Source organism: Phoxinus phoxinus, assembly GCF_949152265.1.
Source record: "Phoxinus phoxinus genome assembly, chromosome: 18".
Lineage (NCBI taxonomy): Eukaryota > Metazoa > Chordata > Actinopteri > Cypriniformes > Leuciscidae > Phoxinus > Phoxinus phoxinus.
Genome location: NC_136893.1, coordinates 16,465,627 through 16,491,126, shown reverse-complemented (window position 1 = coordinate 16,491,126; position 25,500 = coordinate 16,465,627). Strand labels below are relative to the sequence as shown.

The following is a 25,500-nucleotide window of genomic DNA, read 5'->3' as shown; positions in this document are numbered from 1 at the left end:
AATATTGACTAAATTATCCATGGTTCATTTTGTGTTTCAAGAACTGTATATTAATCCATTAAAAACAATACTTAAAGGAAAATAAAATATTTGAGTTAACATCTTGATTGTTTTTTACATTTAAATGTAATATTAAAATAATCAATCTATTCATTTAAAAACTCTTAGATTAAGTAATCTTGGGGCCCCCTGGTTGAGAACCACTGGTGGTGATGGATCCTACTTTTCTTAAGCCATCTGTTGCCTTGACGTTCCAGATATTTTGCATCTAGTGCATGGTGGAATGTAACTATGGAGGGATGGGTACTAAACTCCCTAATAACAAAACATCTTCATGCATATTACCTTTTACTAAACCTCTCTGTATTCTGTAGGAGCTGGTGTTGGTCCAACTATTCAGATCGGAGAGCAGACTGTCATCACTGTGGATGCAAAGGCCGCTGGGAAGGGCAAGGTGACGTGCACAGTGTGCACTCCAGATGGAGGCGAGGTGGATGTGGACGTAGTTGAAAATGAAGATGGAACATTTGACATCTTCTACACAGCACCCCAGCCTGGGAAATACGTCATCTGTGTGCGCTTCGGTGGAGAGCACATCCCCAACAGCCCCTTCCAAGTCACGGTATACATATATGCCATATAGATCCTGTATTTATGAGAATCACAATATATTCATTCAAACGGTGGACAAACTCTTACATGCAGCCTTTCCAGTGGGTTTGTCCATTAAATATACACTGTGGACCTTTAGTGCAAAACCATTCATTACAGTGTGAAGGAATTCATAGCTTATTGTTGCAATTACACTGTGGTAAGCATCAACATGCAATTTATGCGATTAGTTCACCTCAAAATTACAATTGTCATCCACATGTTGTTCCAAAACCACATTTCTTTCTTCCATGAAACACTTAGATTAATGTTATAGGTGCTCTGTTGTGGAGATGGTAGCTGTCAAGTTTAAAAAAAAGGACATCGCACATGCGTTACTAATAATATTTTTATGGTAGTTTAGGTGTTTCTGTTCGTCACACAAAGTTCTCACATGGCTGGCTGCAGATGATAATTTAAGTGTAGTTGTTTGATAATCCCCCTCTAGTTAGTTAACTGTTGACCAGTTATTTAGTTCACTGAGGAGACTAATAATCTAAAGTTTGAATCATAAACAAATGATTGACCAGTTATGTGAACTCCAATCGGTTTATTAAAGAAAAATAACCTATTACAAAAGAACAATGTTATGAATCAGATTCTGGTAGTTTCAAGTTTTTAAAAGGTCAAAAAGATTATTACATTTTGCTTTCATGCAATGCGTTTATAGCATATTTTAACACGTATAGCAGCAAAATACTAGCATTTTTAGCATGTAGCATATTTTAGGATGTTAGTAGGTGTTAACGTGTTGCTAGGCTTTTGTATGGATGGATATTTGAGTTTGAATTTGTTTAAATTTAGATTTTTTTTTTTTTACATTTGGAGTTTGTAGAATCTCTGCTCATTTAAATATTCCATCAATGTTAGTCTGTGGGATTTTGTGGAGTTTTGATCGTCATTTAAGAAAAAACATAAGTCTGATTAGTTAGACTTATTGGTGGTTGAGTTTGGTGGTCGTAGCTTGAAAGAATTAGACTTTATTAATATTAGAAATTTTGGTCTCAGAAAAAGGCCATCTTCGCTCAGCAGCAGAATGCAGTCCTGGATTTGAGTCCTTAACACTGCTACCTACGTTCATACACATTTTGAATATTAATGGCAGCGACAACCTCCATTACATTGCCAAAAATGCACTTACAAATCCTCCATTTATGGGTGTGATTTTGATTAAGTCCTGCTGTGCTGTGAACACAACCATACTGGATAACTCGTTGTCTGTCTGTTGTCATATAGGAGCAGAGCGGCTCTTTGCGGCTCGCTATATCTGCGGCTCTGTGAGCTCTGCTCATTCATCGCAGTGTCATCTGAAGGTTTTAGATGCCGTCCACCCAGAGCTGCTCCCAACAGATTTGTGGTCTGTGCACGACTTGATCGCTTTGCTTTCACTTTGGTATAAAAGAGGTTTTCGTATGATTTCGATCTGACAGAAGAACTTGTGCCTCAACTGGGTTTTTATCGTTTCAAATGTGTAATATTTAAGAAATGAGTAATATCAAAGAAGTTGACATACCGGTAATTAAAAGGACTTATGTTGTACGTTCATACATGCGGTACTCAAGCTATGTGAACAGGACCTGCAAGTAAATGTATTCGTCAATCTAATAAGGAGCTTAATGAAAAATAACGTGGTTCCATCTTTGTGTGTGTGTTTTAGCCTTTTAATTAAGTTTTATTCATTAAGTTATCCTGTGACCTCTGGGAGTTTGCTGTTGTGATCCACTGTGCTAGGGCAAATACGAAGACTTACATTTTGGCCAGTTCCTCAGACAAAACTAGTGGTTTTGGAAAAATATGAGGGTGAAGCTATTACACCATTTTGGGATGAACTATGGTTTTGAAATGTCAAGAATCTTAATCTAAATTTCTTTAAGTGGCTTCCTGGTTGAGCAGCTTTGAACCAGAGATGGCGGTTGTAATTTGAGGGATTTCATCTTTGATTCTGTTGCCCTGTCTCAGGCTTTGGAAGGTGACCAACTAATGCAGCAGACCCAGAACTCGCAGTACGCCTACCCGCCCAACATAGGCCAGCCATGGGTACTGACACGCCCCTCTTTCCTCCCCGTCTCAATTTCCTGCTCTGCTATTGACGAGTCACCAATCAGTCCTACGTCCTTCCCCCCCTTTTCACCCTCCTTTTTTTCTCTTCCTCTAGGTTTAGGGTTTTTCATCTTTTTTTCTCATAATTCTTCCTTCATGTGGACTCAATACATTTTTATTGTTTTATAAAATGACAGCCATTTTGAAAAGCAATAAATGTGGGCCATCTACATTTGAACAAAATGGCTGGTTGTTGCAGAGCTTACGCTTTTTGTTTGACACCGTCATTGTCTTTTGTGTTGCCATTTTTAGATGTTTTTTGTGTGTGGTACATCATTGTTGGTCACATTGCCACTTGTCTGCTTGGCTTTTTCTCCACCCCCTTCTCCAGATTGGTCAATCACTGACTGATCCTGCCATTCATTTCTCATTAGAATGTCATTCTCTCTCACAGTGTTGGTGGCTGCATCATCATCCACGTCATCATCTCCATTGTTTTTGTTTTTTAGGGTTCTGTTGTCATGTCTGCTGTTTGTGCTCTTCATTTCCATTCATGATTATATGTACAAATATAATATACATTCTTAGGATGACAGTTGAAAATTGTTGTTTGTCTGCTGAACTTTTTTTTATCTCGAGTACTCATTACCAAGTAAAATGCATTAAAAATTGTGGAATAAAAATGTATATTGAACAAACTAAGCAATTAGTAAATTCAGATTACGGAAACCTCAGAAACAAACACTTTCTAAAGCTCTAGGTCTTCAGGTTCTGATTGGCATCTGAGTTCAGTGTCCACCTTATGGTTAGTTTTGATCTGTCTGATTTCCCTCTCCTTCCTCCCAGGCTACAGACAGACAACTGGGTATGAATGGACTGGACGTAGCTGGGCTGAGACCCTTCGACTTGGTCATTCCTTTCACCATCCAGAAGGGAGAAATTACAGGTACTGTACTCATTAAAATCAGGATATTTCTTTTGATGGATTTGCAAAGATTCTCATGTACCCAATGCCTCACAGGTGACGTAAGAATGCCTTCTGGAAAAGTGGCCAAGCCTGATATTACCGACAACAAGGATGGCACAGTCACAGTGAAATACTCCCCAACTGAGGCTGGCCTGCATGAGATGGACATCAAATATGATGGAATACATATCCCAGGTAAAAAAAAGTGACAGGTACTTGTTCACTTGTTTCATTCTATAGCCATACAAACAAGTTGACAAGAGAATGAAACGAATGACAATGAAACTGAGGACATTCTTTAAAAAAGCTTTTGCCTTAATGGTTAATGAATATAGATGTTCTTAATTATGAATTATTTTGCCCTCTTCTGCCCTCTTAGGAAGTCCACTACAGTTTTATGTGGATTATGTCAACAGTGGTCACGTGACTGCCTTTGGTCCTGGTCTAATTCATGGCATGGTCAATAAGCCTGCAGTCTTCACTGTCAACACCAAGGATGCTGGAGAGGGTATAGACGCTCATATCTTGATTGGATTGCATATTGCATGACTACTTTAGCTTTTAACTAATAATATAATAATAACAATAATATGTTTATCCTTATTTATTTTCACTATTTAAAATATTCTAAATTAATTGCTTAAGCACTAGATGTGAGTAATGCCTTTGGTTTTAACAGACAACTTCAAATGCTATCATTTGAACGGTCCACAATGAAAAGCTGATTTATGATTTTTGTTGTGTATTCATTAGGCGGTCTGTCTCTGGCCATTGAAGGGCCGTCAAAGGCAGACATCAGCTGCACTGATAATCAAGATGGTACCTGCTCGGTGTCTTACCTCCCTGTCCTTCCTGGAGACTACAACATCATTGTCAAGTACAACGACAAGCACATTCCCGGCAGCCCTTTCATGGCCAAGATCACAGGTGCTTTAAATGCTGCTTTGATATTTAGAGGGGGTAAAGTCCTTTCATGTCCATTGTTTGTAGCGGTGTCATCAATTCTGTCTGTCCACAGGCGATGACTCGATGCGCATGTCTCATCTGAAGGTGGGCTCAGCTGCTGATATCCCTCTAGACATCGGTGAGCTGGATCTCAGTCAGCTGACTGCGTCTCTCACCACCCCCTCTGGTCGGGAAGAGCCGTGCCTGCTCAAAATGCTCAGGAATGGGCATGTGGGTAAGTGTTACAAAGTGAATATGTAGAATGAAAGGTCATGTTCACAAGTGTGAAGTCAGCAGTTGTGCTAATCTCAGCCCTCCTGTTTCAAAGGTATCTCGTTTGTGCCAAAGGAAATTGGCGAGCATCTTGTTAACATTAAGAAAAATGGACGTCATATTCCTAGTAGCCCCATTTCAGTCATGATCAGCCAATCAGAGATCGGTGATGCCAGCCGTGTGCGTGTAACTGGTCAAGGCCTGAGTGAAGCCCGTACCTTTGAGCCTGCAGAATTTGTCATTGACACCAGAGATGCAGGTGAATTAAATGTTTAAAAGCAAAAATTTGTGAATACTTGTATTTGTTTAAATATTTTTAGGTTTATATTTTTCGTATTTGTTTATTCTTTCTTTTTTTTAAATCTTTAGGTTATGGAGGACTCAGTTTGTCTATCGAGGGACCCAGTAAGGTGGATATCAACACTGAAGATCAGGAAGATGGCACCTGCAAAATCACATATTGCCCCACAGAACCAGGAAATTACATAATTAACATCAAGTTTGCAGACCAACATGTTCCAGGTACTAGCAGTGGTGTATTTTCGGAATGCCAGATTTATTTGGTAATTTATTGTTGTGTGATTAGACATGCTGTTTAACTTTACCCATTGTGTTTCTCCTACAGGAAGTGCTTTTACCGTGAAAGTGACAGGAGAGGGTCGGATGAAGGAGAGCATCACCCGCCGAAGAAGAGCTGCATCTGTGGCCAATGTTGGCAGCCAGTGTGACCTCAGTTTGAAGATCCCTGGTACGACTTGTGGGAAAATTAACATAATCATTATTAAAAATCCCCCCCCTCTAATGCACCTATATTTTTTGCCCTCTGTACTTTTTGCCCACAGAGATCAGCATTGCAGACATGACTGCTCAGGTGACCAGCCCATCTGGCAAAGTACACAAGGCCGAGATCATGGAGGGAGAAAACAACACATACTGCATTCGCTTCGTGCCCACGGAGATGGGTGTGCACACAGTCAGTGTGAAGTATCAAGGTCAACATGTCCCTGGATCACCCTTCCAGTTCACCGTGGGTCCTCTTGGAGAGGGAGGTTCCCATAAGGTCCGTGCTGGAGGCCCAGGATTAGAGAGAGCAGAGGCGGGTGTACCAGGTATGGTTTGACCAGTACGTCCAATTAGTTTTAGTGCGGACTAAAGATGCGGACGAAAAGGTCAATAGTGTAGCGATAAAGTAGTAAAGCACAGCTCACACAGAACAAAGCAGTTTTCTGTTGGTCAACGTGGTGAATTTGTTGACTCGTTGATGAATATGCATCTGGAAATATTTTGCCTTTACTCAAAAATGCAGATAATTTGGGAACCTGTTGAAATTAATGGATTTTGCACATGAAAATTCACAGAACCACGGTAAATGTGACCACAGTTTAATCCCTTATATTTTCCCCATGTACAGCGGAGTTCAGCATTTGGACCCGTGAAGCAGGAGCTGGTGGTCTGTCCATCGCGGTGGAGGGACCCAGTAAGGCAGAGATTGCTTTTGAAGACCGCAAGGATGGATCCAGCGGTGTCTCCTATATTGTCCAGGAGCCTGGTGAGGCGTTTGTTCTGGACTCGCCCTATATACAACACATTTATACTTTAGGAACAGGAAGTTTATCCTCATGGTAAATTGTGTCAGCTGACTGGTCTCCATCTGTTTCAGGTGACTACGAAGTGTCCATCAGGTTCAATGATGAGCACATCCCTGACAGTCCATTTGTGGTGCCCGTGGCCTCTCCATCTGACGATGCCCGCCGTCTCACTGTTGCCAGTCTTCAGGTGAGGCTTCGAGAAAGACAGACATTTGTCCACCCAAAACAACTCCAAGTCAACCCTTGGCACAGCAGCTGCAATGAAATTGAAAACAGTAACCATGACATGAGACAAAGTTTGATTTGTTTTAATGTGAAGTATAACGTATCAGACAGGTACAAACAAGAAAAGGAGAGGTAATTGCCATACTATACCACATGCTCTCACATACATGCACACATTTTGGTAGCTGCGTATGTTAAATGGGCAGATCATTTACTGTGTATGGAAAACGTTTCAATTGATAATGTTAAAACTAGGGATGCACTGAATTTTTTGGCCAAAAGAGGGAAAAAAGCCGAAAATATATGCTCACTCTCGAGCAGCATATTTTGTAACTTTGTGAGCAGCTCCGCTTCTGAAGATGCACAACTTCGAAGCGACTCTGGTTGAGCGGGTAAGTCTGCATCCAGAATTTTTGGTTTCGGCCCATAATTTTTATTTCAGTGCATCCCTATTTGAAACTCGAAAGGTTGCATGCACCAATCACACCAAACCATTGCTGCTGTGTTCAAGGGGTGTGCTGGGGTTTCTGGGATACTGAAGGACTGTTTGTATTTCTCGTGCCTTGTCCTAAAGGCTCCCAACAGCCCTACCTTCAACATGGATGGAAGTGATAGGCTAAAGGGTTAAAGAGGGCAAAAGAGGCTTGTTTGTCTTTGTTCTTTGACATTGAACTACTTAATTTTGTGTATTGCTGGGGTGGAGGGCTTTCATTTCTTGGTGTCTCAAAGCCTCTCTCTTTAACCTTGTTAGCTTGAAGGTAAGAGATGTAGAGTCCTATTAGGTGAAGAGCTGTTGCATATTTGAACGTTGTGCTGAACACCAGACTTTTGCGCAGTTTTTGATCCTGTGTTGAGTGTGGCAGTTTCATGTTAATGCAGGAGTCCGGGTTAAAGGTGAACCAGCCAGCCTCTTTTGCTGTGAGTCTAAACGGGGCGAAGGGAGCCATCGATGCCAAAGTTCACAGTCCATCCGGAGCGCTTGAAGAGTGCTGTGTCACAGAGATCGATGAAGGTAACAATGGGTTGATAGCTTTCTTGCACTGTAAAATGGTCCAAGAAAATCATTGAGGTATTTCCTTATTTTGGGGGAAATGAAGCACTGAATGAATTTTGAATTTGAATTTGTATTAATTTCTTTCTTCTGCTGAACAAAGATATTTTAAAGAATGTCAGTAACCAAACGGTTAACTGGTCCCATTGACTTCCATAGTATGAAAATAAAAAATATATGGAAGTCAATGGGACCAGTTAACTGTTTGGTTACCGACATTCTTTAAAATATCTTCCTTTGTGTTCAGCAGAAGAAAGACATTCATACAACTTGAGGGTGAGTATATGATGACAGAAGTTTCATTTTTATTTAAGATATAGACCATTTAAACAATGTTAGTTTGATTGGCAAGAAGTTTAGGCAAAACTACCGGTAGTTGTGATTTTGACTGATCTTCAATTGGTTTCCTCTTATCTTTCTCACAGATAAGTATGCTGTGAGATTCATCCCCAGGGAGAATGGCCTGTACCTAATAGATGTGAAATTCAATGGTTCTCACATCCCTGGAAGCCCCTTCAAGATCCGTGTTGGTGAGGCGGGCCAGGCTGGAGACCCAGGAATGGTGTCTGCTTATGGAGCTGGTCTGGAAGGAGGCAGCACTGGTATAAAGAACTTAACTATTGAATCACACTGTACATTATATATTGTCAATGTGTGCAGCTGAACTAAACTGACCCCACACAATCACCTCTTCAGGATCGCCATGTGAATTCGTTGTGAACACAAGTTCAGCTGGCCCAGGTGCTTTGGCAGTGACCATCGATGGGCCTTCCAAGGTGAAGATGGACTGTCAGGAATGTCCAGAGGGCTACAAGGTCACCTACACCCCTATGGCCCCTGGAAACTACCTAATTTCTATCAAATACGGTGGACCATACCATATCGTTGGCAGCCCATTCAAAGCTAAAATTACAGGTGAGAAGAAATGCAATCAGGTTAAAATGCAGTGGAGCTGTTTGTGTAGTTGTAATTTAATAATGATCATTTAACTAATTTACTTATTTTACTCTATTACCCATTTAGATATAAAAAAATAATAACAGGTACCATGACAACCTGGTCAACTAAAAAAATAAATAAACTTAATGTCAGTGTTTATTTTAATAAATGTATTTACTCTTGTGTTGCCTAGTTCTTGTCAACTTTATTTTATGGTTGTCATGGACAATATTGTGATTTTTAATTTTTCAAGGCATCTTATTTAATTTTTCTAATTTAAATTTGTCTAGTTTGTCAAATTAAAATTAACAATTGGTTGATTGTACCATAAGATGTTATTTTATAATTTATGAGAATTCATGTTGCATATTTGTCAACATCAATGTTTTATGATATCAAATGGGTGAAAAACTGTAGTCGTGTGTAATTTCGAATGTGTCTTTTGCAGGCTCTCGATTGGTCAATAGCCACAGCATGCACGAGACTTCATCAGTTCTGGTTGACCCCGCGACCCGCAGTGTGACAACCAGCCAGCAGCCAGCACCAGGATGGGGCAGCTCTGACACCAGCCGTGTAGTTGCTAAGGGTCTGGGACTCAACAAGGGCTTCATAGGACAGAAGAACACTTTCAGTGTGGATTGTAGTAAAGCAGGTATGGGCCAGAAATATCTGGGTGGGGGGTTGCTTTTGCAGGGGTTATTTCCATCAAACATGCAGTCGGTTCCTATTGCCAACATTTGACTATATATTTCCTTTTGTCCCCACAGGGAGGAACATGCTCCTGGTTGGAGTGGACGGACCCAAAGTGCCCTGTGAGGAGATCTTGGTGAAACACCTGGGTAACCGTCTCTATAATGTGTCCTACCAGCTGAAGGAGAAAGGAGAGTACATCCTGGTGGTTAAATGGGGCGATGAGCACATCCCCGGGAGCCCGTATCACATCACTGTCTAATGGCCCTCCACGAAAATATCCAACACCATCTGAGGCTCCTGCCAGCATCAAATAAATGAACACTGAAAACTCTTTTGTCCTCTCTTCCTCTATGATCCTCTGATCCAGTATTTTCCTGCACCACTATTCAGTTTTCAAGCAAATGAGGGATTTAAAAGAAGCACCTTGTCACTGTATGCCAGTCATTTTTGGATCCGGTTACATTTGCTGCATTCAGTAATCAGTTAAAGCAGAAGGTTCTGGTGGCTTTTGCTCAGTGTTTGGTTTACACCAGTTTGTTACTGATCTTGTCCCTAACACAGTAGCTGCTACTATGTTTTTGTCTGGTTTAGGAGACTGCTGTTCCAGTCATAACTGTACAGAGTAACCATTTCTAGTAGCAGGAGTAATCTAGATGAGATTCAGCTGCTTGTTTAACACAGATTTGTTTTCAATAAACTTAGTCTATGGTTAAGCATCACTTCACCCAATGGTGTCATGTAGACTGAATTAACACTGGTGCCAAAGCTCTGTGGGTCTGTGCGTTTTGAATATTTTACAGTCTGCAGAGCTACACGTTGCCTCCATTTTACCAGAAAAACATTTTTGTTGAAAATGTCAAGATGCCTTTTAAAACACTGATTGGTTGCCAAGTGATTTAATAACACCAAAGGGAAATTACATGGCAGAATAAAGGTGATGGAAACAATGTCATTTGGATCAAGGTGTAACGAAAGGGAGATTAATGATGCATACTGCTTATTGAGTTATTGTAGGTAATGCAAAACGCACTTGGAAGTCTTAACATTTGTGTGGCTAAACGTCACTTATTCGCTCACTTTGTCAGCTCTTTAGCCGTTTTGTGCTCCAATGTATAATCAGTATTCCAGAATTTAAAAAAAGTCTTAAAAAAATTACGTTTGACTTACAGTATTTTGATACACAATAAAGTTGTCTTAACTATTTTTCTGTCAATAAGTTGTCAGTATCTTCCTTTTCTTATGTCTGTGTGTGGTTTTAGAGTTGCCACTTGATTACTTTAGTATGAGTGATGCATTTAAGGAAATGTAAATTATATTTGGGGATCATAGACTTAATGTGTAATGTACGTATTGATGAAAGTTACTTATTTAATAGAACACCAAAAAAATCTAAAATATTAACAAAAAAAACTAACCCCCAATTAAAACACATCAGTACTGTCTCCAGATAATCTTTTGAGCAACTTTAAATCAGGTTGACGCCTGTTGCTGGCATGCAGCTGAGTCAAGATACACAAGCAGAGCTGCTACTCTCGGTCCATATATGGTATGACGGCCCAGTTTATGAGGCCCCTTGTTTATTACTCCAGGTCCCTGTTGAGGTGGTTTTTGGGCCCCAGAAAACTTTTACCACCTAGTGAAGGACCTATACTTTGATTTTAATAAATATGGCGATAGACTTGTTTACACCATTCGACTAATTTACACCGGCAGCTCTGCTCCTTTAATCAGAACCGGTTAATGGAAAAGAGAAGCTACTTGCCAGAGAAACCATGTAATAACATGTAACATCGTGTTATCGCGGTCTGTCCATGCCAACGCGAAAACAAATACAAAATGGTTTGGGTGTCGTCTACCTTCGAAACCTTCAGAGACCTCCGAGTAGTTGCGATGTCGCCGCTCAGCGGTAGAGAGCGTTACTGCATGTTCGTGTCGTTCTGAGACAGAATTTCTCATTTGCTGTGAAATACAGCGCAAATTTCCACTAATGTTTAGTTGTTGTATTTGTTCCCCCTCATGGAATTGCAATGATTATGGACTGGAGATTTCATAAAGAAATCACTAAATTGATCAGAAGAGTGGCACAAATTATGCACTAGGCTATATTATCTGAAGACTGAAGTCATAATAAACAGAAATGTAGGTCGTTTTTCACAGATAATCTTGACATCCTTTTAAATTCTGCTCACGATGTATAGAATACAAGTTACAATCAGACTGATCCAGTTCTCAAATTTAACTCATTGATTAACTCATTGATTATTTAGTTGCAGCCCACTGGAGGTTTTTTGTCATAGTAGCCTACTACATTTATCTCTTGGGATTCTATAAAGATATGCTCTCTCAACCTAATATAAAGTAAAATGTTCTAAAGTATTCTTTACTCATTTGTTTTGGATTGAGTGTATATGTGACAATTACATAGCTATACCTTTCAAAGGTTTGGGGTCAGTAGCCTAACATTTTTAAATGTTTTTTTTTTTTAGTTTTATGTTCACCAAGGCTGCATTTATTTGATCAAAAATACAGAAAAAATTGATTCAACAATTAGGCTATTCATGTCATGGCAAAGCTGAATTTTCAACATCACTTCAGTCACATCCTTCAGAAATCATTATAATATGTTTATTTGCTGCAAGAAACATGAACTTATTAACTTGTAAACAGTTGTGCTGCTTAAAAACAGTTTCATGGTTTCCACAAAAATATTAAAACTTTGATGAAATAGTTCAAAAGAGCAGAAAAAAGCGGAAATCTTTTGTAACAATGTTAAAACGCTAGTCTTTAGCCTACTATCCATTTTGATCAGTTTGAAATTCAGTCTTTGATGAATAATAAGTATTAATTTTTTTTTAAAACTTTCTTTTAAAAACTTTTGACGGTAGGCTATATGTGTTAGTTTTGCACATATATTATATTTTATATTTAATGTTTATTGTATAAACATTTTACCTACAGTGATAAAAGCCTTGGCGCAGTTTGAACACGCCTAGTAAAGGAAGTAAAGTGTGTCTCCTCCTCTAGCGCGAAACGCCCAGCTCAGGAAAGCGCATTTTTACCTCCTGGAATCGTTTAAGGTAAATTAATTATGACAAAAGAGTGTTTTTAAACATACAAATGTATATATATATATATGCAAGAAAATATACGAAACTATTGCTATTTCAAAGCTGTTGCCCTTCTATGGAATGCTAAACGCGTTGTTGAAGTTGTCAGTGGTTTCGCTTGCGAGCTCGAGCCCGAGAAATCCATTTTCTATCCTTTTGTTCGCTTTAAAAACGCGTTTGGAGTCGTTTTCTCCCAAATGCTTCTGCTGTAATGTCTTTTAATCTGACAGAAGATACAATTTTCGCTTGGTCTTTGCGCAGGGAATATCTTTTGTTCTTTCATAGTTTACAGCTGTTGCGGTTTGCACATGTGTATCATCCAGATGTTGTTGTAGTCTCACACTGAAGTACCTTTTTATTTTTGTGCAGTGCTCAAGAATATCTAATATCTCAGTGAGATATTGTTTTTTTATTATTTCAGACTCTCCTTGGGGTTAAAATAAACTTACTTGTATGTTACATTTCTCAGTCAAGTAAGGCCTAGTTACCTAACTTACATAATTCATTATTATGAGTAATCTCAATTCTCTATTGATAAAACAAAACAAAACAAAAACAATTCTAAACCATAACATGTTGTTGCAGATAAGATATGTCGACATTTAATGGAAAATCTGATAAGGAGATCGGTCAGCTGTTGGATGAATATGGCATTAAACATGGGCCCATAGTAGGTATGTGCTGTCTTTAATCTAATATAATATGTTAAGATAATAAGATAAGGGAATTATGTGTTTTTTTTAAAGCCATTTTTTTAAATGATTTTTTTTTTTAAATTGTCAATAAATCAGACAAAAGTTGTGATGTGATTTGGTGGTGGTTTTGTTTTGCAGAATCCACACGGAAACTCTATGAAAAGAAACTGAAAGAGGCTATGGACAAAAACACCAAGCCTTCCTCGTCTGACAAGACATACTACAGAGAAGAACGTAAGAGACAAGTTTTGATATCAACCATGTTTTACGTTGTAGAATTACACTTCTAAAATTTGCTTTTGTTTTCATAGAAGTGGAATATGTTACCTATAATCAGCCCGTAAGTAAAAACTAAACTGAATTTGAAAGGTAACTGCTCTTATGTCATCAGACATGTAGTCTATTAACCAGACATTGTTCATATTTTCCAGCCTCTGCTGACAAGACACGAAAGATTTAGTGATGTGTAAGTAGTTTTTTATTATTATTATTGAATATGTTAAGCAGTAATCACTTAACAATTATAATGTCTATCAAATTGTCCTGTTGAGATTACAGATAATATCCTTTTTGTATGCTTACAGTAATATTATACATGTGATCTCTCCCCAGCACAAGAAGGTCAAAGGTGGCAGATGCAGATTTTACTCGCGAGTGAGTGAGATTCATTTATTTCTTTTGGTCTCAACTGAAGTTTAAAAGTGGTCCTAACCTCCTAAATGATAACTGGACATATGCTGTCTCTCCACAGCATAAGGAGGTCAAAGTTAACTGATTATAGAGATGATGATGATGATGATGATGTAGGCCATACCAATGAGTGAGTTTTTGTTTTAATAATATTGTTTCAGAATGTTTTTATTATTTATTTTCTTCTTCTCTTAAAATATGCTTGACTTAAATGTTGTTAATATTCCTGTAACCTCACTGAAAAATAAATGGTGTCCTTTCTGTCTATTTTGAAGGCCCATTATCAGCCCAACTCGAACAGCCTATCAGAGTTCTTCTCGCCCAGGCCCGTCAGTCTCCAAATCCGTCCAGCGTGGTGCCAGTCCAGAGACCAGCAAGCCTGCAGGTGTGCCGATGTGGCTGCGTTTCTTGATGTTTCTTATCATTGCTGTGTTTCTTTATTATGTGTACACGTCTATGGAGCCTGCCGACGAGACTCCCTTTAAAAAAATTAAGTAGAGGAGCAGTGAGATGGTTTAAATATGTTCATCAGCCCCAACTAAAACCGACTCAGTAGAAGAACAACCAGAAATATACCCTGTAATATATTCTGTAAGAATACAGATTGTGAGAGTATTAATACCAGTTATTGGTCAACCATGAACTTGTGCATAATGTTAGTTTTATTCAAATATTTGCTCTGCGTTTTTATAAACAAAAAGGAACAGATGTGGAAGTCTGACCAAATCAAGAACATTCTGAATTTGTATGATAATTGTGGCATTTAAGTGTCTTTAAAGCTCATTTTCTTATACATTGAATGTAAAATCCTTATGCCGTGGCAATATATTTAGGACCTGTGTTCATGGGACATTCTGTAAAGCACTAATTGGTATTCTGTTTTTTTATTATTCTGGGGTGCTGCATTTAAAGCTGAGCATATTTAAGTAATATAGGGTGAGGTTTATGTTGCTTTTGGATTTGTTTGGTCTGGTTTTGTTTTGATTTTTTGTGGGTTGTTTATTTTTTTTCTATATATATTGGGTCTAATAATATCGGTTAGTATAAGTAGAGATTAATATTAATATGGGAGATCCATGTTGTTGTTTTTTTCTATTTTCTTTTTCTATATGTATTGGATTGCTTGCTGTTTTGCTGTCTGGGCATTGCCTGATTTATTATACTGCATGAATGCTGTTATTTAAACCAACAATGTTTTTTGTCAGTGTAATGTTGGCTGTAAGCTGCTTAAGAAAGGTTATTTTGTTTATTAGAATAGGGGACAGATATTATAAGATTTTATCTTCTTTCTGCTCCCTTTTGCACATGGGAATTTAAATTATCTAAAGAAGAAAATGAAATGTTTTGTGTTTTACCATGGAGCAATAAAAATAATAAATGAAATATACGGTACTACTCAAGGTTAGGCTATTTTGTGAATAATATTAAAGCTAAAGGTTATTGTGGCACAATACAACACAACCGTCAAGACTATATTCACATATAGTAAAGCCTTGAATGCCTATTACTATTTTTATAAAGGTTTTAATTACTAAGGATATAAATGGCATAATTTCTTTAATTAAACAGATGTATAAGTGCTATCCCTCTGCTAGACAGTATTGTCCCTGACATGTTAGAAGCATAATTGTCCCTGACATGTTAGCATAAAGTTATGTTTTGAATGTTAGTTCAGAACAGTTTGGCCCTTGTCAAAGTCTCTTGTGTCTTTATTTCTGCTGCATCCACGTTGATTGCAAGGACTGTTTATTCACTAATCATCTAATCTATTTAGAACATTTGAGCTTTTTAGGAAATTATGGATTTTTTTTGCTTCACTTGTATCTGGTCACAATGTTTTGGCTCATCAGTGTATGAATGTCATTGCATTGAATTGTCAGTAGATAATCCATGCTCAATTTGGAAAGTAATTGCACATACAGACCATAGTTTAGCATTCAAAACTGTACAAACTTTATTTTTGTAAAATGTTTGCTCGAAAAGCTTGTGCTGTCTTTTAAAAATGCCACTTGGTTTGAAATTTGACCAAATTTTTGTATTGGGTTTTTCCTATATATACACATCGGCTTGATTAAAATCCTTTGACAAAAAAAGAAAGTTGTTTTGTTTTAATGCAATTTTTTTGTTTTATACAGTCAAGGAGAGGGACATACAGCAAATGACCATAATATTACATTGTTCTGCTTTTTATTTCTTGACTGCTGTCAATAAAATGAATAGAGTCACATTTTAGAAAATTCAGTTTGGTAAAAAACATCAAATTACATGTGCTTTGTTAAATGAAGGTATCTAGACTTAAAAAAACATGAAAAACCATACAGAATGGCAGGAAAAAGATTAGGCTAGATTTTGATCACAGTGAACGGAGGCAACTCGCAGGTTATCCTGAGTCCTAAAGGTTGAGTAAATACAATCACATGTGAGCAATCCTTGTGTATTATCTGGAGGGAGTGCAGAATCAGATGCGGTTTCTAAAACACAAAGAAGAGATGTAAAATCAGTACATTACAGTCTGTGCATTAATGTAAATAATAAAGTACAGATGTCCAGACAAATATAATAAATATTTTAAACACTATTCAATGAAAACATTACAATTCGACTCAAATTTCCTGCAGACTCTGTCAAACTGCATTTTCTGTCAAACTGCATTTTCTGCTAACTGGTCTAAACTTTTCTAATGATATTTTGCTCACCCTTCAGACTCAAATCCCAACACTGTGATGATGATGTTGATAAGAACAGTGAAGAACACAAAAACAGTGGCCATATTATTCATTGTGCTCAGCCTCGGCTGTTTCTTAACATCATTCAGGTCATACTTCACTGAAGGAAACCAGAGAAAACACATCAGTGTTGTGTCAGTGAAAGGAGATCAGAATGCGTTTAAACACACACAAGTGTAAACTGACCAATGAAGACGAGTAGGAAGCCAACAATGACCTGCAGTGAGATGGACAGTGAGATCAGAGCGATCAGAGGAATGTAGAAGCGGTGCTGAGGTCCTGAATGCAGAACTGTCTTCAGCTGAGAGGAGTTCGCCATCAGAAGAGCCACATCCAGCATGCTCTGCGCTGCACTCTTCTTAGTGGCGTAATGATTCATGTTGAAGAGACCCTGTCCGTTCCCTGCGGCACGAGCCTGACAGGGAGGGAACATTACACTATAACTGGCCTGTGCACTCAAAAACATGAAATCAGTCAGTAGATTAAAAGTAGCTAAAGAGAGTAAGAAAAGTTAGAGCACAACTCCTGTGTTCAACTTTCAGACACTGAACGCTTAAGCAAATAAGAAACTTCACACAGCACTGCTTGCACACAGAATTAAAGGACCTTTTCCAACAGAAGAATGACCATCACTTAGGTGCCATTGGGATGTTGTCTTGTCTGCTTGCATGTAACAGAATATATACGTATATTTAATAAATGATCTCATATAAAAAGTATATTAATAATGCCACTATAGAGCTGCTAGGTGTTATCTGCACTGTAAAGTGCTTCTATACAGACCAGGAAGCACACATCTGTTACTCACCACTCCTTGTTGATTCTCCATAGGCTTCAGGGTTTGTTTAGCAGCAGATGCGTTAAAAAAAGCAGTCAAGATTCTCACAAACTAATCAGCTCAAGCTGAGGTGTTTTACTGCACAATTCCAGGCTCTGTCCAAAAAATGTGCTTTTAAAGACTGAGAGAAAGACCCACCCATCTCACCAACGTGTGAACAGACAACGACTTTGAAACGGATTACTTCTTCAGTTTACACATTTAAAATGTCAAATATCTATGAATAAAAAAAAGAAACACCATGTGGTTTTGTAATGTTAACCTTTATTTTAAAACAACATGTCATGGTATTGCAGATCGAACAAACAATAAAGATAAACTTGTGTTTCTTACTGCATCTGCATTATTTGGGAGTCAAACACTTGGGGTTTTATAAAGAAAGAGGATTGTTTCTTATAGCGATCTGGAGTATATTATTAGATGGAACAATTTTATCATTAGTGGGATGACTATTGATGTCTGAGTTCAACAACAGCAATTTATTACCAGTATAATATACATCTGTACAACAGTGCATGGCATAGTGGTCGTAAAACAAAGTGCTAAGGGCAAAGTCCTGGTCATGCAAATAAGTGGACCGGGTTTTGGCCCTTTTTACCACTTAAAACTTCAATTCAAGCAACAGGCTGTAGATTTCTGTTTAGACCGCGAGAGTGTCCTTCAGGTTTTGATTGGTGAAGGGAAAGAAAAGCCACATATCTGTTCTTCAGCTCCTCCAACTGTTTAGCTAAAAAAGAAAAAGAAAAATCATCTTATTTGAATGTTTGTGTAGTTTACCCAAAATCAAAGACATCCAAGAAAATACTCACGCAGCGTGTGCTTTTCTCCGCTAGACCAGTACCGCCTGTCTGTCTGTAGTTGTTGCACTGTTTGTGTAAGAGACGACGAGGTTTCAGACAGCTGCTTAAGAGCCTCCAGCTCCTGAAGAGTAAACAAACAATATGCCATGTATTTACATATGAATATGCAAAGTATGTATCTGCAAAGTCACTAAGGGGACATGGTGATGGAAAAAATATGAGACTGGAAATCATATTTCAGTGCTTTTGCATTCCCTCGCAATTTCCCCCCAAAATTTAGCGTTCTCTAACAAAAGTATTGAATTTCTCCAAGAAACTCTGCGGTCACACTCGCAAAACATTTGCTTTCTATCGTTTCCCTGAGAAACATAGTTTTCACTCGCAAAATATTCACGTAAAAAAAAAAAGTACTGCGTTTCCTTGAGAAACTTTGAATTTGCTCTTGCAAAAGTATTGCATTTGCGTTCTCTCGCAAACTACTCTGTTCCTCCAAAACACTTTTCACAAAATAAATGTAATATAGTTTTTCCTCCCACCTTACATTAATTCCATCACAAAGTTTTGCAAACAAACACAAAAGTTTTGCAAGCAAACAAAGTTTCTCAAGGGGATGCAAAAAATATTGAATTCTTCCTTCCATCTCATATTTTTTTCATCACCAAATCCCATTTGGGGCTCAGTAGATATTTCTATTCTCTACTGGACTGAGGATAACTGCATTGAAATATGATTTTGGAGGAAACAAATTTTTATGATTATTATTAAAACTCTTTTTTCCCCCAGAAAATCTGTTCAATTATATTCAGATTTATATCAGATTTCTCAAAAAAGAGAAATTAGATTTCCGTTAATCTATTGCAGATAAAAGATGTCCAATCAATGCTTTACCTTATTACACGTGTGCAGAAGCTGATGTACAGATTGAAACACACTAGTGCGGGAACTGAGGGCCGGAGGGGTTCTCTGGCAGTACCCTTTAAAGTCAGTGTTGTAGATGTGTCCGAAGGCCATCATAAGCTGAGACATGTCCGAGATGGCCACTTTCAGCACACAGGGGGACAGCACAGCTGCAGGACCCGACGAATCTGACTGCAGAAACTCACACTGAGGAACAGAAAGAATCACGCTATTACGCAAAGCAGACTCATGACGTCAGATGTGAAAAGCGGCCGGCACATGATGGCACCACCTCTTTGTGGAGCTCCTCTAATGTGCTCTGGGTAGACTGCAGCAGCGCTTTGGCCTCTGACAGGCTTTCCTCTCCATGACTTCCAAGTCGGGAATGTTGATCACTCCTTCAAAAGAAGAAAATAGCCACCGCGTTGAAGACAGCAGTCTTGATTTTTTTTTTACATTCACACGGCCACATAACAATCACACAGACCTGTTTATGAAATCGCTGGATTTACTGTGGTTGCCGTTCATTTTGTTGTGAGCCGACTGTGTGCGTATCAGATGTTCGCGGATATGTGCGGGCCACGGGTTGCAGGTTGGGCTCAGGAGCATATCCAGGTCAGATAAGTGATCCGGAAACATCAGCTCGCCAAGAAGATCATCGTTCTTCACACTGTCATCTCCAGAGGACGACTTCTGTCTATATCGATCAAAACAAACCACAAGCAGGTCAAAGAAAGAAAGAAAAGACCACATATTATAATTTTAGGGCCTTAGGAGGGTCTGACTCAATGTTGATGTTAAATCAATGATACATAACTCAGCATAAGTCAGATACCTTGAGTTTATGGAGGATTCCGCTTGAACGACCGTCAGAAGCTGCTCTAGAAACACCAGCTGCAGTAACGGGGGTGCAAGACCCTGAAAAGATAACAAACCAATGGGACAGATTCATTCATTCTGCTTCAGTTTATACATTTAAAATGAGTAGATAAGAAAAGCTATAGCATTATCAGTTAAACAGACAAATTAGCCTGCTTTATTAACTAAAGTATCAATCAAACATTGTTGCTGGAACAAATCAAATGTTCTGTACGAAACAGCTCGAGTAAACCAATATATTTTTGGACAAAAAATTGTGTCACTTCAAGTTTTCAGCATTGTAGCTATACAGGTGCAATTATCAAGGGGAACGGGAAAAACATTTCACTGTAATCTTTATTCTGCTCCTTATGTAAAAAGGTACTGGATAGTATAAAGATCAACATCGTATAACTCCATACCTTGATTAAATCCTGGTCATTAGTTTTACATAGCATCATTTCATTACCAAACCGTGTGAGTTCTGTGTGAGAGAGAAAGCACAACAATAACAAAACAATGAGCACAAGAAAATAGAACGACAAGAAACTGAGCATTTGTTGGACTTACCTTGAATTAAAACCTCATTCTGAGATACTTTAATTGTGGAAAACTTCTCCCTTAAGGATGGACAAATGCTTTGTAAAAAAAATAAACACAAACATAGCATGACATTTTAGCATACACATTTATACCGAACACATTTGGCATCGTTATCATCGCGTTTAATAGTCAAGCATCAGACCTGGTACAAATCCACTTGAGTATATCAGTCCTGTGTAATGAAGGAGAGCAGAGGAGCTCCTGCATGCTGTCTGCCTCCCTCAGGTAAAGTCCATCCACCAGAGGACAGCCCAGACTCTGAACACAACATTAACATGCAGTTTAAACATATTGGCCTGGTTTCACAGACAGGGCTTAGATTAAGCCAGGATTAGACCTTAGTTCAATTAGGACATAAAGTAGCTTTTTTTAAAAGAGCCTTAGAAAAAATATTACTGATGTGCATCTTGAGACAAAACAATGACACATTGTAAAACAGCTCAAACATGCATTTTAGTCTGAGACTAGGCTTAAGCCTGGTATGTGAAACCGGGGGCTAATCTGATCTAATGCATCACAGATAGTCTAAATACAAAACATTAGAACCTAGGTGTCACAATAATAATATTGTGTATCCAGTTTCTTGTTTGTTGACATTTAGGTCCGGTTTCTTACATTCAGACTTGGGGTGACGCAAAATCTGAGGTTTTCAAATTGGGGGCCGCAAAGGGAGTTGAGTTCTAGGGGGCCATGGAAAAAAATAATAAGAACAGATTCAAATAAGTAAAAATTAGATTAAATAAATAAATCAGTAAATCCATTTTAGAATGGGGGTCTCTCACGAGGATGTTCATATTTAGGAGATTGACAAAACCTGCTATAGTTATAACGTTAATCCACAAAAGAGATAATCTTTATATACGTTAACGTTACAGCACACAGCCTGAAATTATATACTACATTATCTCTATTACACAGGTTAATCTGTTGTCTACTAAATTGTGGACAGCAAATAATACCCTGAAATATCTGTCATAAAAAATTTATTCAGTTGACAATTTTCGCAAATTACGAACTATTAGCTACAAAAGTAGCGTTGACGTCACGTAGCCAAGTTAACTAGACACACTAAACAATACTAAGTTACTCAAACCAGCCAGTTTTAACTTCGTGAAACATCAGAACATTATTTGTTGTCTCCTTACAACGTGTGGTGCGTCTATGAAAATGTGGAAACTACCTGAAGGGTGTTGTAAACTCGCAGAGACAGCTGCTGCTCTTTTGAATCGCCCGCCATGTTGTTATTCCTGCAGTGAGTCTGTTCTGTTCGTCAGTGTCGTTCAGCGCCTGCGGTTACAGCGACGCCCAGAGGCCGCACGCATATTACACCTAAACCAAAACTACAGTAGGCAAGACCACAGGATACAAGAGCATGGCAGCCTAATTTATGATTTTTTAAAAAAAAAGTATAGTAATACTTGAGGATTGGAGAATTTTGGTATGATGAGTCTGTTAAACAAAACGTATAAGCCTTGTATTTGTTACTTATATTTCAGGTACATTACATTTTTTTTGTAGCTTTGTAGCAAGTTGTCCTTTTGAAAAACAAAATCTCATTAATACATTTTATCTGAAATCTTTATTTCGGCACGAGGTCAAAATGTTGCTTGTTTTTGCATGTTTAAAAAAACCATGCTGATAAAATGTAAGTAATTCAGTATAAACATTAATTGATTGCATTTCTGTAACATTTTTAATTCTTCATTTTAGATTATACAAAGTGATTTAGTATAAATTCATCCCATTTTTGTTCCAGGAACAAATCAACTGTCAAATGTGCAGAATTTTACAACATACATTTTCATACAAAATACCTTTTATTTTAGGCCTATACAAAATAAAAAATATTTTGGACAAAAGTGAGTTTTATTTCAATGAGGTTTTCAGTGTTGCTTTAAAGATTGAAAGATAAATAAAAAATAAAAAGAGAACATTGTCACAAACATTTTACGGTAACCTCTATTTTGTTCCTTTATATAGAAGGTTATCCTTAATGCTTTCTTTCACATAAACCGACTTCTAAGTTAAAATGTGCTGCCTAAACATTCAAAATGATGTATTATGCTCATTTGATATGGAGTACAGTCTCCTGTAATCTGTAATCACATTTTATAAAATGCATGATGATTAAATGAAAGGCAGGCTGAGCATAAATACAATCCCATACAGGCAGTCACCGTGTACTTATAAACCATCAGTGATGTTTAAAGATCTGGTCTGGGCGAGTGCAGTCTGAAATATCACGCTGCCCCTGAAACAATGGGGTGAGATGTAAAGTTAGTACAGTGCAGTCTGAGCGTTATTCTGATGTGAGAATAAAGAAAATGTCCATATGTCTTATTCTGGCATTTCCTCAGTTAACTGAACTATGTAAATCATGGGCAGTGTTGGGAAAAACAAGAATGAAAATAAATCTATAGTATTTACTGAGACTTTGCTGTTACTCTGCTCACCCTCCAGACTCAAATCCCAATGCTGTGATGAAGATGTTGATAAGAACAGTGAAGAAGACAAGAATAGTTGCTGCATCATTCATTGTGCTCAGCCTCGGCTGTTTCTTAACATCATTCAGGTCATACTTTACTGAAGGAAATGAGAGAAAACACATCAGTGTTGTGTCAGTGAAAGGAGATCAGAATGCGTTCAAACACAACACACAAGTGTAAACTGACCAATGAAGACGAGTAGGAAGCCAACAATGACCTGCAGTGAGATGGACAGTGAGATCAGAGCGATCAGAGGAATGTAGAAGCGGTGCTGAGGTCCTGAATGCAGAACTGTCTTCAGCTGAGAGGAGTTCGCCATCAGAAGAGCCACATCCAGCATGCTCTGCGCAGCACTCTTCTTAGTGGCGTAATGATTCATGTCGAAGAGACCCTGTCCGTTCCCTGCGGCACGAGCCTGACAGGGAGGGAACACTGTTTACATTAAACATATTCTATCTATTCTATATTCCCTCCAAATGATTTTACATGTCTCAAATAACCCCTTCAACAAAGGGTTTTATAAAGGCTACAGGTTAATACTAGGGAAATAGAAGCTGGTAACGCATTGCAGGTGGATTTTCAATTGTATGTCAGAAATCGGCAAAAAATTCACCAATAAGCCAAAAAAAAATGCCCTGAGATTTGCAAGGCCACATGATTATTAAGTATTGAGTAAAACAGTTGAACAAAATGTATTTAAAATATTTCTCTAATCATACTTGATAAAGTTGACATGCATGAGTAGGCTATATGGTCAATAGCATTAAATACTGTCTGACATATTTTCACATTTCAGTAACAGGCATACAGAAGAAAACAAATTTAATATCATACAATTTTATTTTTAAGATGTCTAATTATCTGCCCACAAATGACATGTTTTTTGAGTTAATTAACAGTAATTTAGACCCCAAAACAGAAGTTGAAAGTATATCCTCCTTGAACCCAATAGATTTTGTCCACTGTAGTGGACATTATATTTTAGTGAATTTCTCTGACACAAAACGCCACAGTTTTAAGCACATTCAGGGCTTTTCAGAGATAACAAATGTTAGATTTCACCGTGACAACAACTTCTCCTTGGTCTTTAAAATGACTGACATTAGTGATCAAATTTCTTACGGAAAAGGACATTTTTATGGGGTTTCTAGTCAAAATATGACTTTCTTTTACAAAACAGGGCATTGATTTCATCCATGAGTAGCAGGGCTTAAATCATGTTTATCAGGCATTTTGGGAGACACAAGTGAACAGGGAAATAAATTATATAGTCTATCAATATTCCTATGAAATATATATATATTGTTATGAAAATGTTGCCAATTATTACTCCCATTATTACACTTATTTTTTCATTACATTTTGCCCCAAGAACACATTAATATGCTAATCAGATAGTGTATAGGCTACATTGTATTGAATGGGATAATGTAAAAAAAAAACAAAAAAAATCTGGGTCTCAGGAGGATTTTAAATGTTTTCGTAGCTTGCTGCATACAGTGGAGATATATTTTAAAGATAATAACTATGTTGGTTAGGCTATGTGTTGGTTAAATACAAAGGGTGCATGATAGCATAACCAAGGCAAGCCTGTAGTCTGACAGCATAGCAGTTTAGGGTGGTGAAGGGTGTTCACAGTTCTTTCAAACCCACAGGTTCTGTGAGCAGTAAACAATCACTCCCTCCCTAATATGCTGGACTAGTCATAGTGTTACAAAACAGAACTGATTTAATTCGTCTTTCACATGTCAAACGCACTGTAATAGATTATCATTGCAATATTTAGCTAAACCTGTAAATTAAAACGAATAAAAAACATTTTATTTAAGATCACATCACACGTTTCAATTCTCAAATCTTCAAGTATTAAAGGAGTAACTGATTTTATTAAACTGTTTCAGTTTGTTTTAAAAAAAAAAAAATCAAGAAAAAACTCTACCTCCACCTTTCCTGATTCATTGAGAGCTCGGTTCTCCTCCATCGGATGCTCAACTTTCTCCTCCATCGGATGCTCAACTTTCAAGAGTTTCGCTTAGTAGGCTATGATTATTTAAGGAACATTCGAGAAGCTCACAAATTAATAATACAAAACAAATTGCGTTTGAAATTAATGATTTCTACACGGAACGGATTCCGCTTTTGTAGGCTAACCGTTGGCATAGTGGGCGTGATTCACCCGTGACTCGAATCTTTTGAATCACTAAAAAGAGTCGTTCAGCGGGTTCACGTGCGTACTTCAGACGGTGTCAGAAGTCACATTCCTCTTAATCACTGGTTTTTAATTCAACACATGTTGTTAAAGCCCATGTCACGTTATCTCAGATTCCTTGATTTACTGTAATTTGGCCAGATTAATCTAACCTTTTTCCCTCAGGTGACCTCATAAGCGCCCACTTAACCTTGTCCCAACTCCAACTCTATTTCTAT

The 25,500-nt window shown here is 37.9% G+C and overlaps 4 protein-coding genes across 8 annotated transcripts in view; 2 read left to right on the top strand and 2 right to left on the bottom strand.

Moving 5' to 3' along the window:
- Positions 1-10,095, top strand: part of flna (filamin A, alpha (actin binding protein 280)) — a 40,531-nt gene extending 30,436 nt beyond the window's left edge. Inside the window, 18 exon segments of the mRNA XM_079589289.1 lie at positions 375-622; positions 2,611-2,688; positions 3,538-3,637; positions 3,713-3,853; positions 4,038-4,166; positions 4,412-4,585; positions 4,677-4,838; positions 4,932-5,135; positions 5,246-5,398; positions 5,502-5,624; positions 5,719-5,985; positions 6,288-6,425; positions 6,537-6,652; positions 7,570-7,702; positions 8,167-8,343; positions 8,438-8,656; positions 9,129-9,332; positions 9,448-10,095. Coding sequence (XP_079445415.1) covers positions 375-622; positions 2,611-2,688; positions 3,538-3,637; positions 3,713-3,853; positions 4,038-4,166; positions 4,412-4,585; positions 4,677-4,838; positions 4,932-5,135; positions 5,246-5,398; positions 5,502-5,624; positions 5,719-5,985; positions 6,288-6,425; positions 6,537-6,652; positions 7,570-7,702; positions 8,167-8,343; positions 8,438-8,656; positions 9,129-9,332; positions 9,448-9,632 — 2,951 coding nt within the window. The 3' untranslated portion in view covers positions 9,633-10,095.
- A 2,259-nt stretch (positions 10,096-12,354) lies between these two features.
- Positions 12,355-15,951, top strand: emd (emerin). Of its 2 annotated transcripts, XM_079588313.1 has the most exons (9): positions 12,359-12,450; positions 12,902-12,953; positions 13,066-13,154; positions 13,314-13,409; positions 13,487-13,515; positions 13,607-13,641; positions 13,788-13,829; positions 13,927-13,995; positions 14,141-15,951. In XM_079588313.1, the coding sequence occupies exons 3-9, from the start codon at positions 13,073-13,075 to the stop codon at positions 14,361-14,363; spliced, it is 576 nt and encodes a 191-aa protein (XP_079444439.1). In that variant the 5' UTR covers positions 12,359-12,450; positions 12,902-12,953; positions 13,066-13,072; the 3' UTR covers positions 14,364-15,951. The 2 variants fall into 2 exon arrangements, with proteins under 2 accessions (XP_079444438.1, XP_079444439.1); XM_079588312.1 differs by lacking the exon at positions 12,902-12,953 and having other exon boundaries at positions 12,355-12,450.
- A 606-nt stretch (positions 15,952-16,557) lies between these two features.
- On the bottom strand, positions 16,558-25,361 carry LOC306985562 (ninjurin-1; the record flags this gene model as incomplete). 4 transcript variants are annotated; one of them, XM_079587945.1, is made up of 4 exons in its annotated part: positions 25,013-25,338; positions 23,260-23,488; positions 23,041-23,170; positions 21,857-22,838 (listed from the first exon to the last, which is right to left on the bottom strand). In XM_079587945.1, exons 1-4 carry the CDS (start codon positions 25,076-25,078, stop codon positions 22,772-22,774), a joined length of 492 nt encoding a protein of 163 aa, XP_079444071.1. In that variant the 5' UTR covers positions 25,079-25,338. The 4 variants fall into 4 exon arrangements, with proteins under 4 accessions (XP_079444073.1, XP_079444071.1, XP_079444074.1 ...); XM_079587948.1 differs by having other exon boundaries at positions 22,149-22,838; positions 23,260-23,505; positions 25,013-25,293; XM_079587946.1 differs by having other exon boundaries at positions 22,181-22,838; positions 23,015-23,170; positions 25,013-25,356.
- On the bottom strand, positions 17,673-21,946 carry haus7 (HAUS augmin-like complex, subunit 7). Its single transcript, XM_079587944.1, has 10 exons — positions 21,768-21,946; positions 20,730-20,845; positions 20,555-20,622; positions 20,407-20,468; positions 19,962-20,044; positions 19,614-19,823; positions 19,419-19,524; positions 19,118-19,333; positions 18,239-18,350; positions 17,673-18,156 (listed from the first exon to the last, which is right to left on the bottom strand). Exons 1-10 carry the CDS (start codon positions 21,822-21,824, stop codon positions 18,044-18,046), a joined length of 1,143 nt encoding a protein of 380 aa, XP_079444070.1. The 5' UTR covers positions 21,825-21,946; the 3' UTR covers positions 17,673-18,043.
- Positions 25,362-25,500: the final 139 nt, after the last annotated feature.

Bases quoted from the DNA above. Each gene is read 5' to 3' on its own strand.
- emd (XM_079588312.1), top strand. From the start codon at position 13,073: ATGTCGACATTTAATGGAAAATCTGATAAGGAGATCGGTCAGCTGTTG. The intron at 13,642-13,787 runs GTAAGTAGTTTT...ATCTCTCCCCAG, and splicing joins CACGAAAGATTTAGTGATGT to CACAAGAAGGTCAAAGGTGG. The intron at 13,830-13,926 runs GTGAGTGAGATT...GTCTCTCCACAG, and splicing joins GATGCAGATTTTACTCGCGA to CATAAGGAGGTCAAAGTTAA.
- haus7 (XM_079587944.1), bottom strand. From the start codon at position 21,824: ATGGCGGGCGATTCAAAAGAGCAGCAGCTGTCTCTGCGAGTTTACAAC. The intron at 18,351-19,117 runs GTAAAGCATTGA...TTTACTCTTCAG, and splicing joins TTCTGCACACGTGTAATAAG to GAGCTGGAGGCTCTTAAGCA. The intron at 18,157-18,238 runs GTGAGTATTTTC...TTTCTTTTTTAG, and splicing joins CGGAGAAAAGCACACGCTGC to CTAAACAGTTGGAGGAGCTG.